This window comes from Acanthochromis polyacanthus, chromosome 17, assembly GCF_021347895.1.
Source record: "Acanthochromis polyacanthus isolate Apoly-LR-REF ecotype Palm Island chromosome 17, KAUST_Apoly_ChrSc, whole genome shotgun sequence".
Classification (NCBI taxonomy): domain Eukaryota; kingdom Metazoa; phylum Chordata; class Actinopteri; family Pomacentridae; genus Acanthochromis; species Acanthochromis polyacanthus.
Window position 1 is genome coordinate 23,894,673 of NC_067129.1, and position 19,138 is coordinate 23,913,810.

Genomic DNA, 19,138 nt, shown 5'->3' on the forward strand with positions numbered 1-19,138 from the left:
AAAACGTAAGAGTGGTTATTCATTTAACCAGTGGTCTTGTGAACTACTGAACATGTTTAAACCTGTATGTCACCCAGCAGGACCTGCATGAAAAAGTTAGTTTCCCTGTGTGATAGAAAAGCCTTCTTTGAAATTGCAACAAAACAAGATTGAATGTAATCACGAGAAATGTTAGAAATGACAAGCCAGTGCAAGCTTTCCCCGGCCATGCAGCCAGTGTTCATGCCCACATTCTGCTCACATCAAAGGCTGAAGCAGGAAACAGACTTCTAGAACCAGACTTACATTGGTTTGTAATAACTGTTCACACAATCTGTCCGTCAAGTCCACTCAATTCAAAACATAACAAATAAATGATACATGGTTAGATCACAGCGTAGAGATGTGTTTATACTCATGCTACACGGACATATTTAAAGTAGCACAACATGATGTTTGTATAACAACTTACTCTCATTTGGTGTCTGGCCTTGATTTACTGTTCCATCCAGCAACTCATCATCCTTTTCATTGAAAGCAAGTTCAGTGTTGAATGGATTTTTTCTCTGCAACAGAAGAGGAACAACACATCGCAACATGGACTTACACTGAACATTTTAGCAGATTTTGATTCAACAGGTAGGATCCTACCTTTGTAGGTGACTGTAAACCTGGTTTTGCAGAATCTTGTTGGGATTTATAATTGTTCAGGTTATGGTCCCTGTTAGAAAAAACAAAAATGACATGATATGTCATGACAATCTCTGTAGACAAGATGTGCAACTTCAAACCTTTCTAAGCTTGATTTGGAATGTCCTCATGTATTTGCATGTAGTATGAAGAGCAGTGTAGCCCTCCATATGACAGACACGTTTTAGTAGCCATCAATGCCTGTTCACCTGTTCATGGAAAATAACTGTGGACACTGCAACAAAACTTACTATCTAATGTGCCTTAAGACAAGTAATTACATCTACATATAGTGGCCTTTAGGCAAAAGTAGGCCAATCCACATAGCTGAAGTCAGTGCAGAGTTCATTTGATACTGATATCAATGATCACTCTCTCGAAGTAGTAAAAACAAGAACATGTGAGACTTGACCTTGTAAAGAGATTACTGAGAATTACAAGGCTAATTACCCTGTAACTGTGTGCACAAGATCACGCACTGGAAATTACACTCTGAATAATCTCCTCCACTAGTGCGGCCATGTGATGGTGCTCAAGAAACAACACCGATCATTTTGTTTATACAATGTGGAGGTACTGTCATGATCAGACATGTGAACCCAAGCAGCAGGCACAGACAAGTGGGTGAGATTAATAAAGATTTAATGAAAAAATAAGAATGAATACGAACAGAAAACACTGAATAAAGGAAGCCGGGGGGAAACTGCGGGAGGAGAGGTAAACTGAACAAAACTAAACTAAGGGCGGACCCGAAGGCCGAGTAGAACTAAACATAAAACAATAACCAAACTACGGGGTAGGGAGACTCACGGAAGTGCTGGGTTGGGAAGGAGGAAGCGGGCGGAACAGCTGAAGCAGTTTGAAAATTACACTTAGTTAAAGGTACAGAAGTGCAAAAAGGTAGTGTTGTCATCAAATATAGACTAAACTAATGATAATTTGGTAACAATGGTTGAAGAATCAAACAAAAGTCGCTCTATGCAGACCACATGTCTATATGTGGTATATTTATATAGATAATTATTTTCCTCTTGTGCCCACCTGTTGGGTATGGTGAGTACTGTCCTCAACTTCATGTACTTTACCAGAGGCCTGGAGTTTGAGGGTGCTCTTTTGGACAGAGACCTCAGATGTTGTCCATTGCCTCAGTCCTAATCATCTTGCCCCTCATTGCCACCCTGTGGCCACACATTTCCAGTCTGAATGACAACTCAGTGTCCTCATTGTGCATCCTGTTGAGGTCTAGCAGTGATTTCATGTCTCGCTCACTCTTAGTATACAGGTTAATGTCATCCATGTGCAGGAAGTAAATGTCATCCATGTGCAGGAAGTATCTGATGGTTATTCCACTTCTGATTCTACATTTGTAGTCACTCTTTAAGATGATTTCAGTGAGGGGGTTCAGGCCTAAATATGAGTGTGCTTGGTTGTCTGTCTCTATGTGTAGCCCTGTGACAGATTGGCGATCTGTCCAGGGTGAGCCCTGCCTCCATGCTAAGTCAGCTGAGATAGCCAGCCCCCCCCCCCCCCCCCCCCCCCCCCCGTGACACTACAGAGGATTATGGATGTATGGATATATTCAGGCCTTTGCAGAATAGCAGAGGAGACCACATTGGTATATGCCACACTTGGTGGTAATCCACTGGATGGAGATTGGAGATGGCTTCCAGTGTTGTTTTCCACAGCTGCATTGAGTTCTTTGATGAAGGATATCGAAGTCCTGCCATTCCTGCTCAGTATCAGGCACTTCAGAATCCATGTGTGTGGAATCAAAGGGTTTCTTGTAGTTTATCCAGGCAGTGTTCATGTTGGTCTTCCTACTCTAGATTTTGTGTGACTGCTCTGTCTGGTTGACAGAGCAAATTGGATGGTACAACATGTCACAGCAGGATGCTGTGGTAGCCATGCTGGTTCAGTGTGCCTTCAGTTTTGAATAAATCCCCAACAGTGTCACCAGCAAAGCACCCCCCACACCATCACACCTCCTCCTCCGTGCTTAATAATGGGAACAGTGCATGTAGAGACCATCCGCTCAGACATGGCGGGTGGAACCAAAGATCTCAAATCTGGACTCATCAGACAAAAGCACAGATTTACACTGGTCTAAAGTCCATTCCTTGTGTTTCTTGGCCCAAACAAATCTCTTCTGCTTGTTGATTTTCCTTAGTTGTGGTTTCTTACCAGCTATTTGACCACAAAGGCCTGATTGGTCAGTCTCGTCTAAACAGTTGATGTAGAGATGTGTCTGCTACTAGAACTCTGTGTGGCATTTATCTGGACTCTAATCTGAGGTGCTGCTAACTTCCCATTTCTGAGGCTGGTGACTCAGATGAACTTATCCTCAGCAGCAGAGGTGACTCTTGGTCTTCCTTTCCTGGGTCCTTTCTGGTCCTCATGTGAGCCAATTTCATCATAGCGCTTGATGGTTTTTTGCAAATGTTTTTGCATTTTTCTGGACTGACTGACCTTCAGTTCTTAAAGTAACGATGGGCTGTCATTTCTCTTTACTTAGCTGATTGGTTCTTGTCATAATATGGATTCTAACAGTTGTCAAATAGGACTGTCAACTGTGTACCAAACTGACTTCTGCATAACACAACCTCATTAGGAAGGCAAGAAATTCCACAAATGTGGAAGGCACACCTGTGAAGTGAAAACCATTTCAGGTGACTACCTCACGAAGCTCGTTGAAACAAGGCCAAGCATTTGCAAAGCAGTAATCAAAGCAAAGGGTGGCTACTTTGAAGAATCTAAAATTTAAAACAGGTTTGACTTATTTCACACTTTATTGTTTACTACATAATTCCTTATGTTTTCATTTATAGTTTTGATGCCTTCATTGAGAATCTACAATGTAAATAGTCATTAAAAAAAGAAAAAACATTAAATGAGAGGGTGTCTGAACTTTGACTGGTAGTATAGTATATAACACTCCTAACACATGTGGTTAATGCTTTGGTTTGCCATACTCACCCCTCAATGTTAAGCTGCACGTGAGATTCCTGAAGGAGTCCACAGAGTACAGGTGGGACAAATACTTCTTTATTTTCACTGCAGACAAAACTGGACTTCTCAGGTAATATCTGTGACAGTTCCACTGAAGCACAAACCACATAGCTACTGTTACTGAGTTAGCCATCTGACGTGACATATACTAGTTATATTCATTACAACATAGTAACCTATTGATTACCTTACAGTGTCATAAAAAAAATACAGATGTAGTCTCAACCCTGACTACAAGAATTGTGGCATGGACGTTTCAGAGGCACATAATACACTATTACACAGAGGACTAATGACTATGTCTTATGGGACATAAATAAAACCCTTTTTTTTTTTTTACAAATGCAAGGGTGGTCCTTTCAGCTTCAGCATTTACCAAAATGGCACTATTTTTTAGAGAGAATTATTAAATGCAAGACCTTAATACTGTCTTGTCAGCATCTTGGCATCCATACCAAAAACAGATGTCATGGTTTCCTTATAATTTATTTTCTTTTCCATTTTGAAAAGATCTACTTTTTTGTGTGTCATGGTGTGTTTTACTTCCTGTCTCAGTTTTTTTTTCCCTCCTCGAATGTTCCCTTGTTGCCTTGGGTCTTGTACTCTTCTAAACCAAGTTCATTATACCCGTCCTACACTGTCTGGCTTCATGAAATCTACAACCGCAGTCAGGCTAAGCATCCCACACGGTTGGGTATCTACTTGGTATCAACCCAGGGTTTCTGAATGGATTTTTGAATGTGTATAAATGCAGGGGACATGTCTCAAGCTGCATTTTTCTCAGAAGAACAAACTGTAATCCTCAGCCAATGCAATGACACCTGCTGCAGCCACAGTCAGGAGGGACTGTTCAGCAAAAAACTGCAGATATGAGGGCAGAATTAACATGCTCATCAGTTGAGCATAAGTTGCATGGATTTAGGTTTCTCATTCAAGATTCAAGGATTTCATTATCACCATACATCAGAAATCTGTCCAACAAAATCGCAGATATAATCCCTTTAAACAACCAGTTCATTCAGAATTCAGAAACCTCCCATTCAGTCTCATTCTTATGGTGGGCAAGACCATTTGTAAGTATTATAAAGGCATATATAAAAAATGAACAGCTTTGAAATTGCTTGTATTAAGATGGAGTCATTCAGATGATATTCAGAGATGCGTACAGCCACATTCTATTAGTTGTATCTACAGTTAAATCGAGGACTGTCAACTAAGCCGAAGTTCTCTGAGTAAGAAATATGAATAAGAAATCGAAGCAATGTGGATATGGCAGACTCACATAGAGTTAGTGGTTTATGTGTGTGCCTCAGAGACGCCCTGATGATGTCAGAGCCATGGATGCGATCCGGATGGCGAAGTTGCTTGGTCTCATAGAACCATTCTCCAGTCAGGTACCTCAGCTGGGTTTTGTCACTCACAGTCTTCTGCAAATTCCTGCAGAGACATCGGTGATAAACACTGTATCTACTACTTTGCTTTTAAGTATATGAAAACAAGCATAAGAATGTGTCACTTTTTGCTAAAATTCTTTCCTTCTTAATTTTTGTCTGACCCTGGTACCTCTACTTTCTAGATAAGATTCAGGGCAGACTTTTGGAACCTTCTATACAATTTCAACCATGACAGACCAAACTTCAACCAACCAGCAGTAGAAACTTACTGGACACGCTGCTCCTCAGTCTTCTTCAGTTCAGCATCTCTTTTCAACACAGACAGAACGGTCTCCTGCTCCTCCTCTGACAGGAAGCTCAGGTCGATCATGATGACTGCTGTCCTTCACTGTACCTGCTGCTGATGGTTCCCACAGTGTTGAGTTAGTGTCTAGTGGTTGGACATTATTACCATTCCATATGGTTCTTCTTGAAACTCCCAATGGCCTTGTCTTCTAAGTCAAGTTAGAGTCATTTATGTGTTAGCTATAGTGTGAAAAGATGACAGAGAAAGCAGTTAAAAAGACTTAATTCTGGAGCTTTACTTGTAGTTTTGTCTTCAGTCGGATTTAGTTACTGCAGGTCATGTTTGATGCTTTATAAGTCCATTTAAAAATGAAGACAAGCAAAATTTTTTCCTAAAATTATTTTTTCCTTATATGTAGGACAACGGATGGAAATTAGCCTTGTGCTAAATCTGGCATATTTACTGCAACCTTATGGCAACTGGTATGAGATTGTATGTTCATCAATGTGCACTGTCCTGTCCAAATAAATAAAGACTAAAGACTAAAAAGGAAAGGAGAACTCTAATATTTGACATTTACAGAAGAAATTGTAGTTTCTACTTCAGCATTCAGACTGCACAACAGATGGTAGTAGTGTGAAAGAAAATGAATGGATTGATTTCTTTAAGGCACTTTTGCCAAACAACTCGAAGATCCCCAGTTTCCTTTCTGCATGGAGTTTGCGTGTTCTCCCTGTACATGCCTGGGTTTTCTCTGGCTTCTCCAGCTTCTTCCTACAGTCCAAAAACATGCTGAGGTTAATTGGTGATTCTAAATTGTCTGTAAGTGTGAATGTGAGTGTGATTGTTTGTCTCTGTATGCAGCCCTGTGATAGACTGGTGACCTGTCCAGGTGTCCCCTGTCTTCATCCTAAATCAGCTGGGATAGATTCCAGCTCCCCATGATCCTAATGGATTAAGCGGTGTATAGATAACGGACGTTTAGTTCTTTTTTAACATTCATGTTTTGTTATTGTTGTTTTTCAGAGTTTAAGATTTGAATTCACTGCCAATTAACTGTTATGTTTTACTTCTGCGAGGTGATAAGAAGCGCATGTAGAAAATTAGATTTCAACAACTCAGTTGTTTGAACACGTCTTTTAAGTGAACGATGAGAACTGGTTCACAGTTGCGAGCCACTTGTATGCAAATTGTCCGCATTTCCTTCACGAGTCACTCGTGTGCCCCATGAGTCTGAGTTGTCCACGCTGCCTTCGTGTGAACAAGTAATGACGTTTCTGAGTTTGAGTTGTCCACAGCACACTCCATTCATGTAAATGCAGCTATATATGCACCTAACTTAGAGGAGAAGGAGTGTGAGCACCGCCTAAGTCCGACTGACTAGAGACTGGAGCGGAGTCACATTTACCAGCTTTACCTCCTTGACTAGGAGATATTAGCGATGGGAAAAAAAGGAAAAAAAAAAGAAAATGAGACAGAGCCAAAGGAAACATAGCAACATTTGGATACACTTTTCTGGGAACGTCACGCAAGGCAGAGCACAACGCAGTATTTGTCAGAAAAACATCTCTTTCAAGTCCAGGTCAACAATCAGCTTACACTGCCACATATCATAGATACAAACAACAACAAAACCGCACAAGAACATTTTAGCAATACAAAGAAAAATATAAAATTATAAATAATAATAAAATGTATTCATGCATATAAAAATATAAATAAAACTCAATAGAGTAAATATACTGGTGGGATGTGTAAGTTTGAATTACTCTGATCCATATTGTATTTTAAAACTGCTACCAGTCATTGTTTCCTTGATAAAAACTAGTTACCCCTGGTTGAGTTCTAAAATAAATGAATATAACCATGAGCAAGTCTTTTGAAAGACTCTTTGAAAGGAACCTCAAGATCCGGCTCCTTTCAAACAGTCGTAAATCCCATCTCTACACCCTATGAATCCCGACACCTTACTCTCACTGTGTGAGAAGGCCACAATAAAAACATGTCTGTACATATCCTGTTTGATATTCAAGCCACTACAACAGCCTGATGAAACATGAATGCTCAGTGCTTCGATGTGTGATGTGGCTACCATGTTACTATTCCCCTGAAAACACCTCCTTCTTTCTAACTTTTCCACTGACTGTCTCTGTCTCTCATTCTTCTGCCGCACAACCACAAAAAAAAATGGACAGCACTGATCTGAAAATGTATTTGCATATGTTAAAAAGATTCCGAAGTTTTTATAGACATGTCTAAATAATAATGCAATAAAACAGATGTAGGCATGATACACATCTTTAACTGTGAGCGTGTGAAAGACTTCTGTTGTAACCGTTACTATCACTGTGCACTTATTATCAAAACATTAGACAGCATGTTTCTGTCATTTAAAATGAAAAACATGGAATTTCATAATTCTTTAAATCCACTTAAACTTTAAATATGATGTTGATGATATTCCAGCTGCTTATAATGTTTTTTTTAATTAAAAATGTACATTCTACACAACATTTGGCAAAATTAATTCATATAGTGACACTGTGCTGCACAGTGGAGGAATACAGTTTTTTTTAATGATGATCGTGTAGTGCAGCTAAAATAGTGGTTTCTGATCAACATCACACTAGATTTGGATAGGAAAATAAGAATCTCTGTCCGTGTTTGACATTTCTCCTAAACTGTGCTGACATTTAAGTTCATAATTGTAACAGAGCCAAACTAACATTACAGCAGTACACGGAGGACAGCGCAGAAAGAGTGCAGAGAAAAAAAACATTTTCTCAGAGTAAAGTCAGATAGCCGTCAGCTCACCTCTTGCTGTTGCTCCTTGCAGAGAGAAAACTAAACTCCAACTGGCTCCAGAGCTGCTGCAGAGGGGAGGATAGCAGAGCTACCGTGACGTCACCCGTTGGTTTGTGCACTGAGGAAATGAATGCAGGCCTATTTCTCAATCCCAAGTACGATGAGTACCGACTTGCATACTTGGCAGTATGGACTTGCAAGTACAGACTAGGTTAATGTGTAACTGGAACACCAGCGTACTTGATGAGATCACCACCTCTGTTTATCTACTCCGATTATCTTTACTGTGAAAAACAACCAAATGGAATCAGATATAATAACACAGTCCTGCATATTTACGTTATTATAAAAAATAACAACTTAGTAACACTTACACTGTTTTATCTGCCAAAGTTGGCTACTTTGATGAGCTAAAAGTTTAGAATACATTTTGGTTTCCAAATTGATTGATTGATTTTTTGACTTCATTCGTATTTGTTCTATGCTGTAATTTCAGAGTATAATTTCCAATGAAACACTGGAAAAATTGGAGCGTTCTGAAACTTTTGACCGGTTGTGTAGACGTACACTGATCAGCCACAACATTATGACCACTGACAGGTTAAGTGAACACTGTCCGAAGCATCACACTGTCTCCGCCGGCTTGAGTTCTTCCCATAGTGCATCCTGGTGCCATGTGTTCGCCAGGTAAGCGACGCACACACACCTGGCCATCCACATGAATCGGACCAGGCCACCTTCTTCCGTTACTCTGTGGTCCAATTCTGATGTCCATTGTTGGCATTTTCGGCGGTGCGCAGGGGTCAGCATGGGCACCTCGACTGGTCTGCAGCTATCCAGCCCCATACCCAACAAACTGTGATGCATTGTGTATTCTGACACCTTTCTATCAGAACCAGCAATAACTTCTTCAGCAGTCTGAGCAACAATAGGACATCTGATGAATGGGACAACAGGGGCCAGCCTTCACTGCCCTACATAAATCAATGAGCCTTGTCACCAGTTTACCACTGTTCCTTCCTTGGAACACTTTGGATAGATACTGACCACTGCAGACCAGGAACTAACAGATTCCCCCCCCCCCCCGTATTATAATTTAAATTAGAATTATTTGTTAGCCTAATCTCAAAGATGGGACTGTTTATGGTGGCTTCATTTTTTCAAATTAACTTTATAATTACTTTGTACTTTGTAAATCAATACAAGCAACTGTAAATGTCCGTAGTTTTTATTGGTGAGTGTCTCCGAGAGAGAGAGATGCACACATTTTGCAAAGAGCAACAGTAATAATTTCATTAGGTTTAGCTATAAATTATCCAGACAGGGACAAAGGGCTGATTAGGATGCAACAGCAGCTGTGAACATATCTTCCTCTCTGACAGGTAAATTGTCACACAGTTAATCAGCTGCCCTTCAGCATTTTGTCCTCAGGTTGAGTCCTGAACTTTCAGTTCACTGTTTAAGAAATCAGAAAAAAACTGGGTTGTAGTTATTTGGACACTTTAGTGGTGGATGAATGGATGTTTACATTTGGCAGGGCCGTACAGAGACTTTTGGAAGGGCAGGTGCTTAAAGTTAAAAGGGGGCACATGGAGCACGAATTTGAATCACCACACAGAAACATACCTTACAATATAACTGGCTGAATTGTACCAACCCATATTCACAAAGAACTCCGGCTTCCTCTCACAGTCCAAAAATATGCTGAGGTTGATTGATTACTCTAAATTGCCCGTAGGTGTGAATGTTTGTCTGTATATGTAGCCCTGCAACCAACTGGCGACCTGTCCAGGGCTTCCCTAGCCTTCGCCCGAGTCAGCTGAGATAGGCTCCAGTGACCCTAGTGAGGATAAAGGGATGGATGGATGGATGGATGGATGGATGGATGGATGGATGGATGGATGGATGGATGGATGGATGGATGGATGGATGGATGGATGGATGGATGGATGGATGGATGGATGGATGGATGGATGGATGGATGGATGGATGGATGGATGGATGTTCGTTCACAAAGAATGCAACATAGAAGCACTGGTGAAATGGTGAAGTCTCTGGACTACTGATCAGAAGGTCAGTGGTTCAGACCCTGATGTGGCAACCACTGGGCCCTTGAGCAATGCAGACAAATTATTATTTGTTATTCAAAGAGGCCCTGTGCCCCCTAGTATTTAACATCAACTTTACTGATGAATTATAATTTCTTTCAGCCCTTTGATTATTCATGTAATTGCATATATCATTATAAAAATCCACATGCATTGTAAACATATGTGAACACATGGTTTAAAAACTTAATTAGTTTATTTTTCCATAATACTAGAAGTGACGAGGCCTGTATGTATGACACTGAATGTGTATGAGTTTTCTTCAGAGCTTCATTAGAAATATAATAGACTTGTCTTTCATGTTCTTTCAAAAACCTTAAAAAAGTTGATTTCTTCATAAACAGTTGTTAAACTCTGGAACATTTTATTGATTGTTTTTCTGCAGAATTACACTTATTGTACCATAGCAGAGCTTCAAACTATCAAACTAGAAAGAAAAAAAAAGTTTATTTCGTTGGAAATTTACATCACTGAATCTCCGATTTCCAACGCTCCTGAATTCAACTTCGTTGTTCGACTGCATCTGAATGCACCAACGACGTTAGTTTGATCTTTTGATTGTATTTTGTTTGGAACTGAAGAAGCCTCCAGACCTCCCAAGTCCTGAGGACCTGAGCTTTCACACAGTCAGAGGGCTGAAATTTTCTAAGTCCCACAGTAGATCTCTGTTAGTTTGAACCTTCAGACAGTCCAAGGACTGATATCTTCTAAGTTCCTGAGTGGTTCACTGTTAGTTTGAGCTTTTAAACAGTCTGAGGGCTGAAATCCTAAAAGTTGTTGAGTACTCCTCTGTTAGTTTGAACTTTGTGGTTAACAGAAGCCTTAAAACTTGTGACCATGAGTCTTGATTTCACATTTAGACCATCCATCTGAGTTCTTTTCAGACCTTCACCTGTGGGTTTTTTAGAAATCCTGAATAAACTTTGATTCTCTTCACTGAACAGTACAGTTTGTGGAGATCAGAAGGTAACATTAGTTTGATCGATGCCTTCAACTACTAGTAGACTTTATCTGGAAAGCAGTTTTCTGAAATGAGCTCTTAGTAAATCTGTCCACACTCAAACCAAGAACACAGAAAGAGGAAATGTTTGAAGAAACAACTTGATGTTTTCATTTCTGACTAGAAAACGTTTTAAGCCCTTTATCTGTTTTTGCTCTTTTTGATCGTTTTGTTTCTTCTGTTTAATTTGATCTAATGACTAACTGGTGTCTTTTCAAATATTTTGTCTGTAGTTTGATTCTTAAATGTTTAGTTTTAAATACAGTACACATTTACTTTTTTCTCACCTTTTATTCATAAAGCAGGAAGACACTGAGCTGCTCAGGTGTTCCTGATAACACCAAGCAGCCACCTGGACAGCCAATAGGAACACAGCTTACTGGAAGTCCAGAGGGCTGGCTTAGTTAAGTAAATTTAGTTTAAAGTTAAAGCAGAAAGTTAACAAAGAAAGTTGAAAACCACCTTCTGTGTAGTGGTTTCTGTTAACGTTACCATATTACGACGTAGCTCGTGGTGCAGGTTGGACAAAGAGGACACCAGGCTGGTTCTTTTAGCGCTGTTTTACTGGGCATCATTTTAGTGGCAACACAGACAACCGGTTCACAACTCTCCGAATATCATATCACTCCACCTCCCAAGCAGGCACTACTTTTTATAAGTGCACTGCACTATATACTACACTAATACCTGAAATCTCTGTGTTTTCACACAAAGAACACCTGAACATGTCAAACTGGTTTCATAGTAGAACCATCATTGTAAAAACGTCATAGTATGGTGTGTTGCTCAAAAAACATTACAACCCAGCTGTCTATCGTTGCTGAAGAGCAACACAAGAACAGGACAAACACTGGTTTCTAGGGGGTTAGGAGGGTATTTATTTGAAAGAGTAAGTTTAACACAACATGTGAGCGGAAAAATCACAAAGTCTGTCTTTAGTTCAGGTGAAAATATTTATTTTATTTTATTTTTTTGTTGACCAAACTTTCCAGGAAGTAGATGAGGAATAATTAAAGCTCTCATGTAGAAGTCAAACTTATTTTGGATCCTTGAGGAGAGTTTAATCTTAGAGTTTGTAATGCTGAGTTTTTAGAGTCACGTCGATTGTTTTGACATTTAATAACCGAGTCCTGAAATAAAATTACAGTTGTGGATTTCTGTCATTTAGTATGGACTAAACAAATAACAGCAGCATAAATCTCAAACATCATTATGAGGAGTCTGGATTGAGGTTTCTCACTTGGTAATGATCAGAACATGAAATTTAGGTTGGTTTAAAGGAGTATTCCACCTTAAATCTTTGAAAGTTGACCTAAAAGGTTGGTTTCAGGAAGTATTCCACCTACAAATCCTCACACATCCACCTTAAAGGAACATTCTACCAAAAATCCCTGGACACGCACCTAAAATGTTGGTTTATAGTAGAGTCATTTTGGGGGGGGGTTCCGTGACCAACCTCTCCGTACCTTTTTTTCTCAGTGGATTTGGCATACTAGACCAATTTGAAGGAAATTTTGCTCCTATGAACCTCCCAAAAATGACGGCTAACTTTTTTATAGCCCAAAATCCAAAATGGCCGCCAAAATGACTGCCACCCCCTATATCTCAGTAACTAATTCAGCTAGGAGGATAATTTTGGTGTCTAGACATAGGTTTTGGGGGTCAAGGATTCCAATTCTGCCATCAGTTCACTTGTAAAACAATTCCATAGCAGAGAAATCCAATATGGCCACCGCTATACAATTTTCTTTGTTTCTCAACTACTATGGCACCGAGAAAGCTGATGTTGGTTTCTCTTCTTAATTTTCAGACATATCCTGAATAATGGATTCTGCAAGCGACAGTGATGAGTTACCATCAACGTCTTCAGCCAAATACAAATGCATTCTACATTGCGGTCAACCCTGTACCCAAGCCGACTCTCTGGATAATATCACACACACAAAATTTCCTTCAAATTGGTCTAGTATGCCAAATCCACTGAGAAAAAAGGTACGGAGAGGTTGGTCACGGAACCCCCCCAAAATGACTCTACTATTCTGCAATAATTGCTTAGTTGCAAACATTGTCAGTGTTAATGTTCGGTACAAATTTAAAAGCAATCCAGTGAAAATCATTGATGAGGGTTAGGAGGATCAAAAAATTACCAAGTAACAGTGATAACAAAAAAGTGGTGTGTGAGTTCAGCTTTGAGATTTTGCAAATGTGACAGAAGTTTCCACATGAAACTTTTCATGCAAACTTAAAATATGAACTGGAAGGTAGTGATGGGACAAATGAACCAAGGCATCGAGGCGTGTCTCGAGTAAAAGTGAGCGTGTCAGATGAAGCTTTGCTTCGAGGCTTGGGTCACTTCTGAAAACGTCACGTGACCGATGACAAACGAGGCCTCGGTTTGTGCAGATCACGTGATTGGTTCGTTCAACGTATCGCTGTCCCATAAAAATGTTTCGAATCTCGAGCCACACTGTGGGTGTTGTTGGCGTTTGTGGAGAGAGGAGTGAGAGCGAGTTGTAGTTAGTATTATTCAGTAAGTATTATTCGGTGTGAAATAGCAGTAGCTGGAGGAGTAGGAGAAGTGTAGGAAGAGCAGCAGTTTAGATTATTTTCTAACTGCAGTGTTTTGATGTGAGATATTATATATTTTTTCTTTTACATTGGTTTATGGGTTGTGTAAAATTATGGGTGTATGTGTGTGTCAGTTTTACCATTTGTAAATGTAACTCCTGTATTTGGTGTCTGCACCTTCTGTCACCTTCTTCAGTCACATGGGAACTAGACACTACTTTGACGTGTATGTAAAGAAGCCACTGGGAGCCACAGTTCTACAGCAGGGCCTGCAAAGCATGTGTTAGTTTCTGTGTTACCTATTCTGAAAGACAACATGTGTAAGTGAAATATGTACAAAAGTTTTATTTATTATTAATAAAATGAGCTGTAAACTATACACTGGTGTTGGGTAATGATTAATTCATGTGATGGTGCATATATATATATATATATATATATATATATATATATATATATATATATATATATATATATATTGTGGTGACAGTGATTTTACAAGAAAACACTGTAATAACATTCACATTCCTGCCAGTTTCATGTTTGTTGGTTGTATCACAAATACTCTCTCACAGATGGAGCAAGGAAGAAAGAGGAAGTCCTCACCCGTGTGGGAGTATTTTGAGTTGACTGCTCATAATAAGGTTTTTATGTGGGAAAACTCATAATATATTGGGTACCTGCCATATATTGAACTATCAGTCCTAATATGTATGATTTTATTAAAGGTGAGGTGTTCCAAGGAGCTGGAGAAATATTGTCCAAAAAAAAAGAAACCACCTAAATCCCAGCTCTGTGGAATAATTCTCATATTTTTGAATAATATCAAATAAAATGCTGTCCCTACTTTAGTTTTGCAATGGTACCACAAGCACAGTCACAAAACAAAAAGAAGCACAAGCACATTTTATTTATGTCGCCCTTATTACAATTAAAAGTATTGAAACACTTTACAGAAAACCAGAACCTGACCTCAATCAAGCAGTCAAACTACAGATCTCAAATCTCTCCCCATTTGTTTCCACTTTCCTCTCTATCTCTGCTGTCAGGAAAAACAGACACTATATTAAGTATATTATGTTTATTGGCATTATCATTTCTTCACATAGCAAAGCCAGTGTGTCATTATAGGCACTCTGCCTGTTTTACTTTTATTTGTCCACTTGATGGCGCAGTAGAGCAAAAGAAGCACCATGAAGCTTTGACCCATGAGTGAACAAACTGGATGGAAAGCCTCAGTGCTTCATGAAGCTTCATCTCGCCATCACTACTGGAAGGATCTTTTGAGTTGCCACAGAACGACCTGCAGGTCCTCAGAGGAGACGCACTGGTTTTCTGTAAATGAATGATCATTGAAGTGCAGGAGCTCCATCTACTGCTTGTGCTGCTATTTATTGAATGTTTTTTCTTGTTGGAAACACATGTATTTGTCATGTTGGTTTCATGATGCCAACAAGTGACAAACGGATCAATAATGTCTGCAAACAACTTGTAGAGAATCATTTATTATCATGTTATCTGTTAATCTACATTGTAATAACTGTGGCTCTTGTCCCAGTATTCACGATACCACAGAGTTGGAGTTACAGGTTAAAGGAGTTAAAGTGAAATGTGGAGCAGAAAGAAAGGGTCAATAGTTAATTATCAATATAGTAATTATTAACACATCATTCAATATATCAACAGTTCACAATGGAAAAATCAAAAGTCTGTAACTAATAGCCTATCTACAAACAGCAGGACAGACGCTCTTAATGGCTTACGTAGCATTAGACAGAAATATTTCAGGGTTATTTAGTGTACATCATTTTAATACACATGCACCATCCCGTACAAGAAAGTCCAGAACAGGACGTAAGTGAAAAGACCTCCAACAAGGCCTCCGGTGAAGAGCTGCCGCCGTGACTTAAAGCATTTGTTCCACCGCCGGCCGGCCTTGAGGATGAGCAGCAGTGAGAGAAGAAATGCAGAGAGGAAGTAAAAAATGAAGCCATATAGTCCCGTCAGGCCGAGGATGCCAGCTGTTGCTCCAGACAGAGCGGATACAGAGGTGCGGCAGTACTCCAGCACGGCTGAGTTCCCCCTGACAGCCACTTCACTGATGAACTGTGGTCCCTCTCGCTTGGCTGCAACTCCTGCCATGTTGGCTCTGGTCAGCTGCCACAAGAAGGTGCTGCTGCAACAGAAGAGATTCAGGCATATTTACCACACAGATGAGGGAAAGCTGCTGAAGTGGAGTACATTTTTCTGTACTTTTATGCAAGTCTAGCTGCTAAATAAATGTGCAGGAAGATGTGAGGTGCCGCAAACATTCATAGGAACACTTTTGTAGCCTGCCCTTTCAGCCTTCCTCCACTGCTGCTTTGACTGTGACCTCAACTCTGAGCTCGCAAAGACAAAAATCGCATGGAGAAAAATCCAGTTCTATAAGCATGTAGTAAATAGGACAATGGGTGCTTTCCTATTTCGTGAATGTTCTGTTTTGGATGACAATGTTCAAGAGAAGACGACGACTGATCAAGGACATCAAGATGGAAGAATAAATGCTGCTTGTTATTCTCTCCAAGTGTAATCAGTCAGTGTTGAGATAGACAACAGTTTATCAGGGCCAGTCAGATGTCCCTACCCTTGTGCAGATACTTTTCTCCCCCTCGAAATGGCCTTGAAAGAGGTTCTACAGGGGCGGTTCATTTGGTCAGAATGCTCACAAAGGTCTGGGCTGACCTACAACAGCCCACAAGTTCCTGCAGTGGAAAACTATTCACTTGTGGCTTCAATCGTGCTTTGAACACTGTTCTACCACTACACCTTACTCTCATCAAGGATTTTGTTAGGATTAATGTAGTGTAATATTTTTTAGGTACAATGTGCTAAAAATAAGAGATGATACAATTATGGCAAATGCTATTAGGCTAAAGACCAGGAGTAAAACGCATGTACTCAAAACATAACAGTGTAAATTTAAGGTATTATAACTTTTAACATATATTGGAATTATATACATGAAATCTATTACAAAATAATAAGAGTAAGACGTGGAGCCAAAAGTCTGAACATGTCTGGGCATTTTCTCTGTAAAAGCTGACCTAATAATAACTTAATGCGCACGTCTTCTGTAAAGTGATCTAGGAGTGAAATATGATAACCTGATGTCATGATCTGACCAATACATTTAGAAAAGTATAATGGTGTCAAAACTGTCACTCAATTTTGACAAATCTTCAGTTCTCCTTGGGGTGTTATCACTGCCAAGAATTACTCCTGGACGTTTGTCGATAAATAAATTCTGCTGTCCTCCGAATGCTGACTTCTCTTGATGATTTTTTTGAAGATCTTTAAAGAAACTTTTTAGACGTTTGAACACGGTCAAGTCATAGACTCTGGCCTTGATTTGTAACTTAGTTTACACTTCATCATTAACAGCATCAAACCTGTTCTGGATATGAAATAAAATGTAAAAACCTGTGATTGACAAGATTGTTTTAATTGACCCCTGAGGACAAATAAAGTTTTCTGAATCTCACCTATCAAATCTCCTGTAGATTTTCTAAAGTCTGAAAGCAGGTGCATTAGTCTATTTTCCTCTCAGACCACTTGAACTACAACATGGTGAAAGGCTATTTTGGAACTTTTGGTAGAATGATCCTACGAATACATAAATATACCAGCTTTAATGACACAGCCCAACCAGGGCTACTAGATTGAAATATATCTAAATCTATATTTCTATATTTATCAGATAGACAGCTATAGATATTAAGTAACTCTAGAGGGTTTGCAGATGTATGAATGTCTGAGGTTGACCTAAAATTTTCGAATGATGTGAACAGAGGAAAAAAAATACAAAAGCAAAAGAGGTTCATACATTAGATTCCTCTGATATGACTGATAGTTCTCAATGCGCACTGTTCTGTTAGCTTAGCTGCTGCTCAAAATGAAGGTAATTAGTAGATTTAAAGCTTTGCTCAGATGTTACAATCAGGTTCATAAAACGCCAAGAAGACATATGTGACTGTGCTTAGTTGAACGCCGTTATGAGACTACGCACAGTACCGGCCCACCACGGAAAGCTAAGCTGCTCTATTTTAATATTCCTGTCACTGCTGATGCTAACATGTTAGCACCGTTAGCTGCTTTAGCTGACGGTCCCCGCTGACAGACTCACCGGAGAGAAACGTCACGACTCGTCGGCTCCTAACAACGCGAATAAAATAACGCAGTCTGCAGGAGAAACTTCATAAACTCGGATATTAGATAGTTTTGAATGAATGTCAACTGCTATGAGCCAGAAAAAGCGCATTCATTCTCATTTAGATGACACTCCAAGCCCCACAGACAGCCATGCTCCTTCGCGGTGCATTGTGGGAACATAAGAGTCATCAAACGGCAGCCGACGGATGTGGTGCGTTCAGGAACATTGAAAAGAAGGAAATTATAGTTATATTAAGGAGAGGAACTTCAAACGTGGTCACTTCTGTTGGTGGGCGAGTGCCATCATCTGGAGGCTTTGCTCTGCAACATGAATGAAAATCGGGTTTACTGAAAAAAATATATATATATATTTTTCAGTCTTGATTTAGTGGCGTTAATTTTCTTGGTTTGAAAAAAACTTGAAAAGAACAACAACAAAATCAATACAATTAATGTAAAAATAAAAGTTACTTTACTGTTGCAATTACTTTGTTCTAACATTTGTTTTTTAATAAACATACTTAAGGTCAATTTCTTTGTTTATTTTAAGCTTTAACTTCAATAAGATGTAAAAATGCACACACATATTTGTCATATAATCTGCTCACTTATAAATGACCCTTGTATCTACTTTGTAGCGCAGGTCAGACATAGACTGTATATTAAACACATACACAATAGATAAAATATACAACACAAACAGATCCAATATACATGTACAGTCTATGGCTTAACAGCATTTATTCTTGATAACGTTGGTCCAGTTGCTTCTAGCTTTTCCTCCCTTAATCTGGATCTGATCAACAATTTAAACTAATAAACAGCAAAACGAGAAGAGCAAGAGTTCAACTCTGAGAACATATTGTTTCTCCACAATGGGAAAGAAACAAATTATTTTTATTATTTACTATTTACTATTTAGTAATAATGAGAAAGGTATTCTAGTTTTGAAGTGGCATTAGAAGAAATTGTTCAAAGTTGGGAGTATATTTTCATTCCTTAATGTAAAGGCTGATTAATTCTTTTTCTTCTTTATTCTTCTTATTTTTATTATTCTTATTATTTTTCTTCTTCTTCTTCTTCTTCTTCTTAACATTATTATTATTATTAT

The 19,138-nt window shown here is 39.2% G+C and overlaps 1 protein-coding gene and 1 long non-coding RNA gene across 3 annotated transcripts; both read right to left on the bottom strand.

Moving 5' to 3' along the window:
• Window positions 1–231: 231 nt before the first annotated feature.
• On the bottom strand, window positions 232–8,205 carry LOC127530624 (uncharacterized). The gene is made up of 6 exons (XR_007937271.1): window positions 8,170–8,205; window positions 5,339–5,594; window positions 4,958–5,112; window positions 3,643–3,766; window positions 631–700; window positions 232–545 (listed from the first exon to the last, which is right to left on the bottom strand). It is a non-coding gene; the product is annotated as an uncharacterized LOC127530624 (long non-coding RNA).
• A 7,120-nt stretch (window positions 8,206–15,325) lies between these two features.
• Window positions 15,326–18,213, bottom strand: LOC110960047 (ER membrane protein complex subunit 6). Of its 2 annotated transcripts, none has more exons than XM_022207111.2 (2): window positions 18,002–18,213; window positions 15,326–16,009 (listed from the first exon to the last, which is right to left on the bottom strand). In XM_022207111.2, the coding sequence occupies exon 2, from the start codon at window positions 15,976–15,978 to the stop codon at window positions 15,646–15,648; it is 333 nt and encodes a 110-aa protein (XP_022062803.1). In that variant the 5' UTR covers window positions 15,979–16,009; window positions 18,002–18,213; the 3' UTR covers window positions 15,326–15,645. The 2 variants fall into 2 exon arrangements, with proteins under 2 accessions (XP_022062803.1, XP_051793718.1); XM_051937758.1 differs by having other exon boundaries at window positions 15,326–16,012.
• Between the last annotated feature and the right edge of the window lie 925 nt (window positions 18,214–19,138).